Source organism: Hevea brasiliensis, chromosome 5, assembly GCF_030052815.1.
Source record: "Hevea brasiliensis isolate MT/VB/25A 57/8 chromosome 5, ASM3005281v1, whole genome shotgun sequence".
Lineage (NCBI taxonomy): Eukaryota > Viridiplantae > Streptophyta > Magnoliopsida > Malpighiales > Euphorbiaceae > Hevea > Hevea brasiliensis.
In genome coordinates, this window is record NC_079497.1 from 10,691,772 (window position 1) to 10,704,356 (window position 12,585).

The following is a 12,585-nucleotide window of genomic DNA, read 5'->3' on the forward strand; positions in this document are numbered from 1 at the left end:
CTTTTGGAATTTCTGGGCTATTCCAAAATATTCAGGAGGTGTGGAATAAAAAAAGGGTTAACAATGGATAGTTGATTGAGCTCATAAATCATGATTCCAACATAAAACCATTTTCTTCAAAATTGACATAAAGAGAGAGATATATCCAGTAATATTCACCATTCACCAAAATGGTTCTGCCTTTGAGAAAAGAAAAGGAAAAGTATACTGTGAAAAAGTTCCTCTGGTAGAAGCCATACTACTGTAAAGCATGTAAGCTGATACTGTTGTGATATGATTATATTTTGGCTTTACTTGTAATTGGGTCTAACACTAAAAAACAAACACAGTAGAGCTGTAACGTCCGTGAGCAAATCCAGGGTTCAGGCCTTCAAAAACACACAATCTCTCTTTTCAATTTTCAGTTCACAGTCACACACCATTTATGACTGAGATAAGACCACCACTCCAACTCACACCCATCTGTTTCTGCTCCAAGTCTGTGTCTTCCAAAGCAACATTTTTTTTTAAATAATATAATAATGCAAACACACAGTACCCATCTCCTCTTCTCTTCTGTTTTAGTCTTTATATAATGCCCCCCCACCGAGCAACATCCTAGCTGCCTCTAGTAGCTTTCTCTTTTTACACTGTTTCTCCTTCTGGGTTCTTTGCTTCGCTATCTGCTTTGGAACATTGCCTCATCTCACAAGGGAAATAATGGCATTGCCTGTACTTCTGTTTCTGCTGTGTTTTTTCATAATAGCAGAGTCCAACCTCTTCCTTTTTGATCGAATTGTTCAGTTACCAGGTCAACCTCAAGTCGGGTTCCAGCAGTATTCGGGTTATGTGACCGTTGATGAGAAAAACCAGAAAGCTCTGTTTTACTACTTTGCTGAAGCAGAAACAGATCCTGCTTCTAAGCCTCTTGTTCTCTGGCTAAATGGAGGTACTAACGCTGTAATTATCATTATTATTATTATTATTATTATTATTATTATTATTTTAATTTAAGCGATGCAAGGATTCTTCTTTTGGGTTATGATCGTTTGTTGGTGATGTTTTCTTCAGGGCCAGGTTGCTCTTCATTGGGAGTTGGAGCGTTCTCTGAAAATGGGCCATTCAGGCCAAGTGGGGAGGTTCTTATCAAGAACCAGTACAGCTGGAATACAGGCAAGGATGCAAATTTATCCCGGAATGCGTTATTGATTTTTTTTTTTTTTTTTGCATTAAACAATCCACAAAGTGCTGAACTTCAGCATGCTCATTGCATTACAGAAGCAAATATGTTGTACTTGGAGTCACCAATTGGAGTTGGGTTCTCTTATTCCACTGATACCTCCTCTTATGAGGCTGTTAATGACAAGACCACAGGTATATTTACACCAATTTTTGGTACTTACTTCTCCTTCTGTTAAGTTATTATTAGCTTTTCAATTTATTTTCACCCTCAATTTGCTAAACTTTCTTTTGCTAATTTTCTACCTGGAAATCTTGCTAGAGAAGAAAGGATAAGAAACTATCAATTGAAACAATTTTGAATTGCACAAGAAACATTTCTGTGTCAAAGATTCAAAGTCAATTCAAATAATTTTATTTTGTGTGTTTAAGAATTTCTGGGTTAATCCTTTTTCCTGTGTTCTAATTCTTTTGAATTCTTACCACACAAAAGCTTCAAGAATGAATCTCTCTTTTCTTTTTCCCTTCTCACTTTACAGATATGCCATTTCAATGGCTACTATGTTCTTTCTTTTTTTTTTTTCTCAGTTGACAAAAGGTGACCTTTACCGACATATACCTTTCATTTTGAACCTAATTTTGTCTTTTGCCTTTTATAGCTTGGGACAATCTGCTGTTTTTGCAAAAATGGTTTGTCAAATTTCCACAGTACACAAATAGAAGCTTGTTCATCACTGGAGAAAGCTATGCTGGTAATATTTTGCTGTCACAAACAATTCATACTTTTCCAGTCTGATCATATTGAAAACAGGAGAATAATTCTTTTATTCTTTTATATAAATAATTAGGTCATTACGCTCCTCAACTAGCTGAACTCATGCTTGAATTCAACAAGAAGCAGAATTTGTTCAATTTGAAAGGAATTGCTGTAAGAAGTAACGAAGAAATGGATTCCAACTTTGTTTTGTTTACAAAGTTTTTGTTTTTCATGAGAATTTAGCGATTTATAAAAGGGTTCAATCTGAGGCTTTTTCCCATATGATTGCAGATAGGAAATCCAGTTCTGGAGTTTGCCACGGACTTCAATTCGAGGGCTGAGTTCTTCTGGTCTCATGGATTGATATCAGACACAACCTATAAAATGTTCACTTCAGTTTGTAACTACTCACGCTATGTGAGTGAATACTACAGAGGTTCAGTTTCTCCTATTTGCTCAAGGGTGATGGGTCAAGTGAGTAGAGAAACAAGTAGATTTGTGGACAAGTATGATGTTACTCTTGATGTCTGTATATCATCACTGCTCTCACAGTCCAAGGCCCTTAGTCCCCAGGTGAGTAGAATCTATCATTTGATAAACTCTTCTTTCGTTTGCAACAATTTTGCCTTCATTTTTCACTTGGTATCATTGGCAGCCATCCAGTTGCTAATTGTTAGACTGGTTTTTTCCTGCCTTTTTTGGTCCTACAGCAAGTCGCTGACAATATAGATGTATGTGTAGAAGATGAAACAGTTAATTATCTCAACAGGCTGGACGTGCAGATGACTCTCCACGCACTCCTTGTAGGTGTCCAACGATGGACTGTTTGCAGCAAGTAATTCTTCTTCACAGAAATCATATTTGCAATGCTTCGCTATTTCCAGGGCAGTTGTCAAGTTACTGCCTATCTGAGAACTTGCAATTGGGAGGAAGATATGGGATAAACTATTTCTGTTATCCTTTTCCATTTTGTTAGTTGTGCTGTTTGATAATTTTCTTCTCACTATGTTGATCACAGCGTCCTAGGTTATGAGCTGCTGGATTTGGAGATACCAACGATTCCTATTGTGGGCAGGCTGATCAAAGCAGGAATCCCAGTCTTGGTATACAGGTGAACTCCTGCCTTGTTAAACTGCTTGATTAATTCAGATAATTAGAAGAAGAAAAAGAACTGAACATTGGTTCTATAAATGCAGTGGAGATCAAGATTCTGTCATCCCATTGACTGGAAGTCGAACCTTAATTCATCAACTGGCCGAGGAATTGGGACTGAAAACCTCCGTGCCTTACAGAGTTTGGTTTGAGGGGCAGCAGGTAAGTCTCATTGAAGAGTATATAAATTAGAAATTTAGAAGGTGTAACAGGAAAGATTTTGAATGATCTTTCACCCTCAGGTTGGTGGATGGACTCAAGTATACGGCAATATCCTGTCCTTTGCCACTATCAGAGGAGCATCCCATGAAGCTCCATTTTCTCAGCCTGAGAGATCTTTAGTGCTGTTCAAGGCATTTTTGGAAGGGCGGCCTCTACCAGAAGCGTTTTGATCTGATCAAATGATCCAGTTCTTGGATGGAATTACTAATTCAATTGTAAGTAAAGTTGGATTGCTACTGCAAAAAGGCACTTGTTTGTTTGTTTTGTTACTTGGATTTGTCCATGCTATGAAATGTAAAAAAAATTTGTAAAGATTTTGAGTAAAGGAAAAAATGTATTTTATTGCGAATTTTAAACCTTTTTTTTTTCCCTGTGCTACGAATAAACCAATGAATCTTGGAAAAATAACAAAATAAAAGAAGTGCTTAGAATCAACAAATGGATGCAATTTGGGCTTTTGTGAAATTTTTATTGCACTACGGCTCATTGAGGAAAAAAAAGATTAAGGGTGTTTGGAGTGGAGGCAATATTGCATGTGCTTAGTCAAGAAACCCCCAAGGAAGTTCTGCAGGAACTTTTAGAGCAGTGGGAAACTGCAATTGGGGCTTCAACCTGCATTTTCAGACAACTGAACTGCAAAGCTAATATGGGTTTTGATAACATCACAGAAATGCTTAGGCTCTGTCCATAATCTAGGAGTTCTCCATTAATAGCATCTCCAGATTTGCATTTGTGGTGGCCCAAAGATTCTTCTGTGTCATGCTTTGATGCTGGAAATAGTCTGGATACCTTCGCTGGCTGCACAGATCGCACCCTGTGACAGTTTATTAGGAAGCATATTCAATAATCATTTCAACTGCTCAGTAACACTAGATTCTACCATAATTCATTTGAAGTGATTGTTTTTTGAAATTACTCAAGAGCTTTGCAGTCAACATGCTTAATGAATGTGTGTGACATTATACTCTGGGATCTTTCACTCATCAAGTGAAATAAAAATATGCCAATGAAGCCTTTGTAGGTTTGGGTTGTATTTCATATGGTTTAATTGATTGTATGTTTACTTTTGCATTTGTAAATGTATTTTGGCTTTGACCAGTATCAGTTGTAATTAATATGATTATGATATATCTATAATCCTATCTCTAATATGCCTTTGGTTATGCTATTGCCTAGTAGCATTTTTGTCATATATTATCTGATTGCTATTGCCCGCAGTTGTATACCCAAATAGAATGAGGACAGAGGACATATTAAAAACATTAAATGTGACATGCAACAGCCCCTTTGCATCAAAGAAGAATATTTTTAGGACCAAAGTCTCTAAAGAAAGTATCTTTTCACGTAAGACTATAATCAGAAAAGAAAAGATACCTGCACTCGATATTGCATGAATACTTCAGAAGGTTGGGATTATGCTTTGTACGTCCACTGCATTTTCACAACTTGTATAATTTAAGTTGCCATACGATACAACAGGTGATTCTTTAAACACCAACCACATTGAAATTTACCTAAAACTTGGTAGTGACATTTTGATTGCTGGCCCCATCCGCTTGTCAAGTTTCAAACCAGGAACTGCCAACACCAAAAATAAAGCATATGCAGTAATGAAGCCAATCAAGATGCTTTTAAAGATGAAGTGCTGTGTTTACAAATGCAAAACTCTTCAAGCGAAATTCAAAATTTTCTGATGAGAAAATTGTTGCCTAACAAGAGGTGGTTAATTTCCTATATGAATAATTATTTGAACTCAAGGCTTCTATATCCCTTACCAATTTTGATATAAACAAGTAAAATGAGTGATTTGGTTGGTATGGAAAGATTGAGAATCAACATTGTTTTAGTTATTGCATATTTTCATTATTTTTGGAATTCTATTTAAGTTTTGGGATTCCAAACAATTCACTGTATAAGTAGGAGGATTTTTCTTGAGTCAGTTGTGTTATTTTTGCTTAATGAAATGTCATTAGATGAACTTTTTTTTCTTAATTCTCTTATCTTGATCTCTTCTTTGAGTCTTTCCCTATCTTTTTTCTCTACAATTCCCAATTTGTAAATCATTTTTTTTCTTAAATCTCCTGATATGGGCAGAAGACGCATCTACAGTAAGGCAGCACAGTTAACAAATCGATAGAAAAAACCTATGATGCTTATGATAAAGCATAAAAATCATCAGAAGCCTCCGAGTCTACAATAGCTAGCTGCTATGTGCAACAAGTGTAAGCACTAAGCAGTGCTCCTTCACATGGCACATTCACATAAGAAAATAAAGAGAGGCTATTCTCATTGCAACTGAAACAAGCAAGTGTTTCAACTTAGGAGGAAGGAATACTAAATGGGTTTGGAAAACGATGGTACTAATAAATTCTCCTTCTAAAAGTGGTTTCTTTGTCATGGAAAATTCTAACAATTGAGAATCAAAGCTACATTTTAGCTAGAAAGAATTGAAGCTTCAATATGAAACCAACTCACCAACAGTTGCAAGGTTGATATTACAAATGTTTATCGCAGAAGGACCATTAATTTCAGTCACCTGAACATCCATGCTATCAGAGTGTGCAGTACTCAAACCAATCATGTTGAGGAAGTGATTAGATTTACTCCTTTGCTGCAAAGGAATCACAGCTATTCTCTGTTTCAAACAGAGTTTATTACAATACAAGATAAGAATGTCTCATTTTCATTAAAATGAAATTGCTCATAAATTTGCAATGTCAATGACTTGCTATCAGTATTTTGATTAAGGAATGGTATAACCATTATCCATCTTAGGGGGGCTAATTTCAGTGAAAAACTGAATACATTTCTATCTTAAGCAATATATAAGGGAGCCCTACTTGAAGAATAATATTCCAAGGTTATGAAGTAGCAGATAGCCAGATATAGCAAATCAGAACAGAGTAATAAAATCTGATGTAATGGTGAAGTTCACAGAATAAAAATCACCTTAGAAAACTTGGCAACTTGACTTGGGAGCCCAACTTCCTGCAAGTAAAGGGTCAAGGAATGATAAACAATAAGATATAAATTATTTTCCAATACTTCTGGTTCAGTGGCCAAGTAGCACCAGGAAAATTCCATCTAGCAATTGCTGCACAACTTTTTTATATCATTTCACTCTAGTGATAGTATTCTTAAAATATTCAAACAATTAAGATGTTCCAATAAAAAACTTTACGAAATCCATTGAAACACAAAGCCAAATTTCAGAATTTGCTCGAGGATTTCGTGACCTTCCGCACCTTTCGTCCATGACCACAAGCATCATCACTGCTCACAAGCACTCTGGCTGCCCATCTGTTGACAACAAGAATAAAGGCTACTAAAAAGTTGAAAATTGCTAGTTGATGTCAACTTAAAGAATATAATTGGAAAGAACATCCTATATCAGCAGAAAGGGACATTGCTGCAACCTATAATAGGGGTTTCAGGCGCACTGGGTAGGAAACTATGTGCTTCAGTGCATACTGAAAAACATACTCCCATGGTTTGTTTGATGCTGTCTGAATCACCAAAATGAAACCACAGCAACTTGACCAGTTGCTCGGAGACCACTTGCAGAAAAATATGGTGGCCTTTCTGAGACCACTTGCGAAAAATATGGTGGCCTTCGTATATTGAAAGATTATTAATTTGATAAGAATATTTGTTTTTTTTTTTTTTTTAATTGCATGATAAGAATATGTGTTGAACAATAGAAAAGAAATGCAAGTTACAAAGTTGACTGACCCACTATATATGTAGCCAGTAAAGTTAAACCATGATGGCCCTCATCAAACTGGGAAATAAAACTTGGATCAAGACAAAGGCTATGGGCCAGATGATAGTAATTGAACCAAGAAAAAAATGGGTGCTTTTGCTTTTAAATCAATTGTTTATTATTCATCATTATAAACAAGAAGAGATGGGATGGTAAACATACGCACAAGACATTGGAGGGTTCCACACGATTCCCGCAATCACCACTAGCTGTGGATAGAAAAACACTGTTACTGATGCTATTGATCAATGAACTAACCAAAACCAAACAATCCTTTTTACTCAAGTGGCCATACAAAAGCTCATTGACAATTTTCCATGACATGAGATGAATTTAATCACCAAAGATCAATTTCAAAGCAAACAATTTTGAGTAAAGAACACATATCTAAAACCTCATCAAATGCTCCAGCAGGACTTTCCTCGTAGTTGGCAAGAAAAAAGCCACCAAGAGTGTACCTACAGTGCAAAAATGTGAATTGTGGGTGAAAAGGAATTCTTGAACTGATCAACCCCAGCCCCTTTGCCCCTTCGAAGTTCAAACACGACCATAAATTTATAATGAACATATACCCAAAAGCTTCAACTAATCTAAATTCTTTTGGAATGAATGCTCGAGCTGTTTCTGCTTTTACAAGATGAAGCTGATACAAGGCACTGAATGAACAAACAGATCATTAAGCAATTTCAATGTATGTTAATGGTATATAATGAAGTATGGAAGAGAGAGCCGTGAGATACATGCCTGCCTTTAAATATCCAAGGAGGCTTGCCGTAGCCAGACAAACATTTTGTTTCCGCAATTTCCATGATTTCAGATAGCGATTTACAAGATTTGGAGATGTCAAAAGCAATTCAAACTGCAACCCACAATCCCTAACGAAATGCGGCAATATCCATTCTTTTATTTGACTTGAGAGAGTCTATAAAGAATGAACAGATCTGCAATCTGCATTCTGCATTGCTATGTAGTGTCATACTATGCAATAAATTTCGGAATTCTCCCTCAAGAAAGAAAATCTTGAGGTATATAGCAGGGACTCCCAGCACACGAAAGTTCATCTATGCTTTGAGTACAATAATAAACTACTTAAGAACTCCAAATTCAAGCTCTGAGACATGATTTGGAGGAATAAAATTCCTGCATGAACACTTTGAACTTCGAAGCATATTGATCTTTCGATTTTTTTTTTCCTCCAGATACATCTGATCACAAGGGTCCAAATTATTTCATGAAAATAAAGAAACTGTTGCATCACGTTCATTTAATTTTGAGAAAATGAAACACAAGACATGAAACCTAGATGCTTCAGCTTAGGATGCAGAGAGAATGCAGTTGCGACTCAGCTACTAAAATCAAAAGAAACTAATATGCCCATGGAAGATTAACCCAAGAAGGGACTGTGTACAAGTAGCCATACACCATAACGGACACTAATAAAAATAACAAATAAGAAAAGCCATCTTATATTTTATGAACACAACCAACAAAAGAACTCTTCCCTTAGAGAAGTGAGAAGTGAGAAGTGATGAGTGGAAATAGTCGAGCTTACAGTTGCCAGAAATTGAAGCATCTAGCGTGAGAGAGTATGGAACACATAATTTATGTGGGAAAGAAAGAGAAATTAAAGAGGCGGGGCAGGTAGTGAGCTAAGCAATCAGAAGCAGCAGAAGTGGATAGGCTTTATCTATCCTCCATTCATTTTATCATACGCGAGCTTTTCATTTGACGCCAATCGAATTTAACAAAACCATCAAACAAGGCTTCACTTCACCGACCGAACCACTCGTTCTGCTTGTAATACAATAATTGTTTCCGTTCTTGATTCCATAATTCTTTTGTTTCCCCTCCACCACATAATGACGAAAACATATGGGTTCTCTTAATTAAGAAAGACCCAGATTTTCATGAATCCAATTGGTTTCGAGTTCTTTTCCTTTTGTCTTTTAAAAATATTTATTTTACACAACTTGGGGATTGTTTTCCAATTATTATATTGGCCTTTTTAGATTTCCAATGTATAAAATGTAATCTACTGCATAATTTATATTATTTTAAAACGTTGGTAGATTATCTCCAATATTTAATTAGCCACACCTGAATGATATGATCTACAGCTACAACCAACTCTCCACCAACACCAACCCACATGATTTATTGACGTTTAAATCTTAATCAACTGGTTGTCCCATGCATGCCGTTTTGGGATAGCATTTTTAGGAGGGCAAACAAAGGTTGCAAATGATTCTATGTAGCAAGACAACATAAACAATATCATATATCCGTCCTATAATTGAACTTGATGATATATTAAGCTTTCCACCTCATTATCCCCGCGCTAAATCCACCTCTCATTATCCCCGTCTTGCTCATAATAAAACTCTCCACTAGAGATGTAAATTAATAGCAAAAATGATGTTGCAGAAAAGCGTTACCTGTAACCTCGATGAAAACCGTAAACAAGTTTCCTTTCCAGTGGTGATTGATGATCACATGCTGACATAGACCCGCACAAAGCATAAAAACACCCCACACAACACAACCTCCAGCAATCATGCACAGAATTTCTCATGTCTTTATGGGCTTTAGTTTTTGCTTGATAACCTGAACGTGTCATCTACCAAGCCTCACCTTCCTACTGCATTTGTACTTTAAAGTATGTTTGAATGAGAGAGAAGAAAAGGTAAATAAAGATGAATAAGTGCGTTATGTAATTTATTTAAAAATGGATAAATTAATAAAAAGTAAAAATAAATAAAAGTAAATTTTATTTTTTTTCATACTTTAATTTGAGGAATAAAAATAGATAAAAAGAAGGGGGGAGAGTTATGATTAAATTTTATTTAAATAACTCTTAAGTTTACATCCATCCCATCTCATAACAAAATTTCTATCACTGATTTGAAGTGCACGCGCACAATAATCAACTGGAGTCTATTAAGCTGCTTCCGTCATCTTTAAAAAAAGAAAAAAAAAAAAACCGTTATTCTCCAAGAAAAAAAAAGGCATCAAATAGAGTCAGTTTGGCAATTGATAAGGAAAAGTACACATATTTCTGAATTGCTTAGATTACCTAGACTACAGCGATTAGGGATAGATTTATAAAATAAATAAATATCTTATTTGAGAATAAATTTTTTTAAAAAATATTATTTTCGTGTGTTCTTAATTAATTAAAAAAAATCTTTTTCTTTTAAAAAAAAATTCTCATGCACTCTTATTTAAAGTTCTAAATACTGTAATATCCTATTAAAAAAAGCTTCAAACACTCGAAATAAGCAATAAAACCAAAGGACAAATGATTTATTATCATCTGCTTCTACTGTAGAATGAATCGTAGGTCAAGCAGTTACTAGTTTCTAGCCGATATACCAAGATAAGAGAAGATGACAGAGAACAGTGATACAGAAATTAAGAGCGATCTCTAGTCACAACGCCACGTACCAAACATGGCTTGTCAAACACCTAATCCTGTTTCTAAAACTCATCTTCAGACCCCTTCTCCCTCTGAGATTGTTAACCTCACTTCTTCTCTTTCTTTTTCTTCACCACTTCGAAGAACATTATCCTCCAGAATATAACCTCGTGGAAATATCCACTTTACCTGAAGATGCTCAAATTGGAGAATCTCTTCTTCCTCTTCTCAGTCCATACAACATCTACAGACGATCTGGATCTTTGACCAGATCTATCAGATCTCTCATTTCTTCCAGAAGATCTTTGTCAAAAAAATATGTTCAGACCTCCAGAATAGATCAATGCTCTCTCCAGAGTTCATCTGCTGAACAGTATGTAACCTTAGAAATCCCTCCTCAGCTCATCCCCAGATGGAGGCAAGAAGGGTTTTCTCATCTTCACTTTGGAGCCGTTCGACTTATCCTCAGTCTACATGGACGACGAGGACTTCCAGTAACAGCAAGAGTATCACTCCTCGATAAGAGGTTTTTACAGTATGAACATGCAGTGATAGGGACATGTCTTACCACTTTGCATGCAGCAAGTGTGGTAATGACGTTTTTTCCTAACTACAATCTTTCCCTTAGAGATCCACATCTCAGCACTGCTTTAAAAGTCCAAATCCAACTCACGAGTGCAGCCCAAGTCACATCTTCCATGATGGCTACATTACACCACCAGATTATCTAAAGGTTGCAAGATCATGCAGTAGATCTATCTCAGCCATCTGTATCAAATGATGCTCTGCTTGTGCTAGCAGACACTGAAACTACTCCAACAATTGTTCAGATACCTAGGCAACTGCCTAGAAATGAACTTGAACAGCTCATCCCAAAGGATTGGTTAACCAATTATGAAAGGCTTCATTCAACCTCCCAACCAATCCAGATCACAGAATCTTCTTTCAGAAGGAATCCTGATGGAACAGTACAGACTTCCTTCCAGCCACCACGGCATTCCACAGGATCCTTGCCTGTATTCCAGACCATGATGGTCCAGCCATTAGAAAAGGAGCAAGACGACTATCCCGCTGGAGCAGTAACACTAGACAATCATTACATCTATCCTCAGAAAATAGATGGTCACTGCCCCTGGGATCTCCCAGGTTCTGGAGCATGCGATGAAGATTGTGACTGTCGTGACAATTACTGGGAAAATGAATATGACCATCCTCTGTTTGACAAAAATTGGAGGAAGCTCACCAAACAAACAAGAAGAGCCTCTTGCAAGTCACAACAAGTTCTCAGAAGAGACTATCCAGATAGTAGCCCATGGATTGGTATCCATGAGGAAACCAAGCAGAAGGAGCCTCTTCCCATCTATGAGTTTGCCCTTGAGATCATCAGAAAGGAAGGAAAGAAACTGCCCCCTCTCAAACCAGTTTCTTCCCCTCCGACTTCACTTCCTTTGGTGCAACCCTGCATGATGTTCTCACCTACCTCTTATGAAGCAGATTTTCCTCCATTAGCACAACAGACCTACCAGCAGACCAAAATCTCCACCAGACCTTTCATTCACTCAACTAAGGTTGATAGTGAAGGTCAGACAACCCCGATCACTCAAGCTGAAGAAGTTTTGAACTGGCAAACCAAGAATGCTGCTGTCCAGAATAAGGCACTACAGCGTATTGATTCCAAGATTGACCAGGTCCTCACCAGGACTCAGCATGTTGATCAAAAGATTGACTCCTTCACTGCTTTTGCCCAAAACATGTATAAGGACTTACAAAGCAGAATTACCCAGCTTGATAGAGATTTGAAGGCTTTGATCCAACAACGGAGATTTGGTGTAGAATTCAACCAGAAGGAACAGGAGATAAGAAGGCTGAAAAAACAGTTGGCCCAAGTTGAGGCAGACTTGCATAAGCCCACAGAAGCTCTGGTCTCTTACAGCCCATTCAGCCCTTTCTCTGCTCAAACAACTCCTAATCCTTTTCTTCCTACTCCTGAACCTACTTACTCCCCTTTTGGACCTTTTAATTATTCATATGAACCACCTCCGACATACCACCCGTCTCCTTTGTTCAAACCTACTCCAACACCTGCCAGATATGAGCCAAACAGTCCATCTTCCTTGG

The 12,585-nt window shown here is 36.9% G+C and overlaps 3 protein-coding genes across 10 annotated transcripts; 2 read left to right on the plus strand and 1 right to left on the minus strand.

Annotated features, from left to right (window-relative positions):
• Positions 1 to 393: 393 nt before the first annotated feature.
• Positions 394 to 3,638, plus strand: LOC110645298 (serine carboxypeptidase-like 45). Its single transcript, XM_021798399.2, has 10 exons — positions 394 to 928; positions 1,051 to 1,152; positions 1,258 to 1,353; positions 1,818 to 1,910; positions 2,007 to 2,086; positions 2,207 to 2,488; positions 2,626 to 2,750; positions 2,934 to 3,026; positions 3,112 to 3,229; positions 3,310 to 3,638. Exons 1-10 carry the CDS (start codon positions 700 to 702, stop codon positions 3,457 to 3,459), a joined length of 1,368 nt encoding a protein of 455 aa, XP_021654091.1. The 5' UTR covers positions 394 to 699; the 3' UTR covers positions 3,460 to 3,638.
• Positions 3,639 to 3,728: 90 nt separating this feature from the next.
• LOC110645299 (protein NEOXANTHIN-DEFICIENT 1) lies at positions 3,729 to 9,684 on the minus strand. 8 transcript variants are annotated; one of them, XM_058146972.1, is made up of 10 exons: positions 9,488 to 9,505; positions 7,797 to 8,007; positions 7,447 to 7,708; positions 7,215 to 7,261; positions 6,535 to 6,589; positions 6,239 to 6,277; positions 5,765 to 5,924; positions 4,804 to 4,867; positions 4,664 to 4,720; positions 3,729 to 4,103 (listed from the first exon to the last, which is right to left on the minus strand). In XM_058146972.1, the coding sequence occupies exons 2-10, from the start codon at positions 7,859 to 7,861 to the stop codon at positions 3,833 to 3,835; spliced, it is 1,020 nt and encodes a 339-aa protein (XP_058002955.1). In that variant the 5' UTR covers positions 7,862 to 8,007; positions 9,488 to 9,505; the 3' UTR covers positions 3,729 to 3,832. The 8 variants fall into 8 exon arrangements, with proteins under 8 accessions (XP_058002955.1, XP_058002953.1, XP_058002954.1 ...); XM_058146970.1 differs by lacking the exon at positions 9,488 to 9,505 and adding an exon at positions 8,605 to 9,375; XM_058146971.1 differs by lacking the exon at positions 9,488 to 9,505 and adding an exon at positions 8,605 to 9,375 and having other exon boundaries at positions 7,797 to 8,257.
• A 1,257-nt stretch (positions 9,685 to 10,941) lies between these two features.
• Positions 10,942 to 11,976, plus strand: LOC131180073 (uncharacterized). Its single transcript, XM_058147676.1, has 3 exons — positions 10,942 to 10,961; positions 11,201 to 11,918; positions 11,962 to 11,976. The coding sequence occupies exons 1-3, from the start codon at positions 10,942 to 10,944 to the stop codon at positions 11,974 to 11,976; spliced, it is 753 nt and encodes a 250-aa protein (XP_058003659.1).
• The last annotated feature ends 609 nt before the right edge of the window (positions 11,977 to 12,585 follow it).

Coding starts and splice junctions, on each gene's coding strand:
- LOC110645298 (XM_021798399.2), top strand. CDS start 700: ATGGCATTGCCTGTACTTCTGTTTCTGCTGTGTTTTTTCATAATAGCA. Junction 929..1,050: donor TGTTCTCTGGCTAAATGGAG/GTACTAACGCTG, acceptor TGTTTTCTTCAG/GGCCAGGTTGCTCTTCATTG. Junction 1,911..2,006: donor CACTGGAGAAAGCTATGCTG/GTAATATTTTGC, acceptor ATAAATAATTAG/GTCATTACGCTCCTCAACTA.
- LOC110645299 (XM_058146972.1), bottom strand. CDS start 7,861: ATGGAAATTGCGGAAACAAAATGTTTGTCTGGCTACGGCAAGCCTCCT. Junction 7,262..7,446: donor CTGCTGGAGCATTTGATGAG/GTTTTAGATATG, acceptor TTCTATCCACAG/CTAGTGGTGATTGCGGGAAT. Junction 4,104..4,663: donor TCATGCAATATCGAGTGCAG/GTATCTTTTCTT, acceptor AAACTGTCACAG/GGTGCGATCTGTGCAGCCAG.
- LOC131180073 (XM_058147676.1), top strand. CDS start 10,942: ATGGACGACGAGGACTTCCA. Junction 10,962..11,200: donor ATGGACGACGAGGACTTCCA/GTAACAGCAAGA, acceptor GATTATCTAAAG/GTTGCAAGATCATGCAGTAG.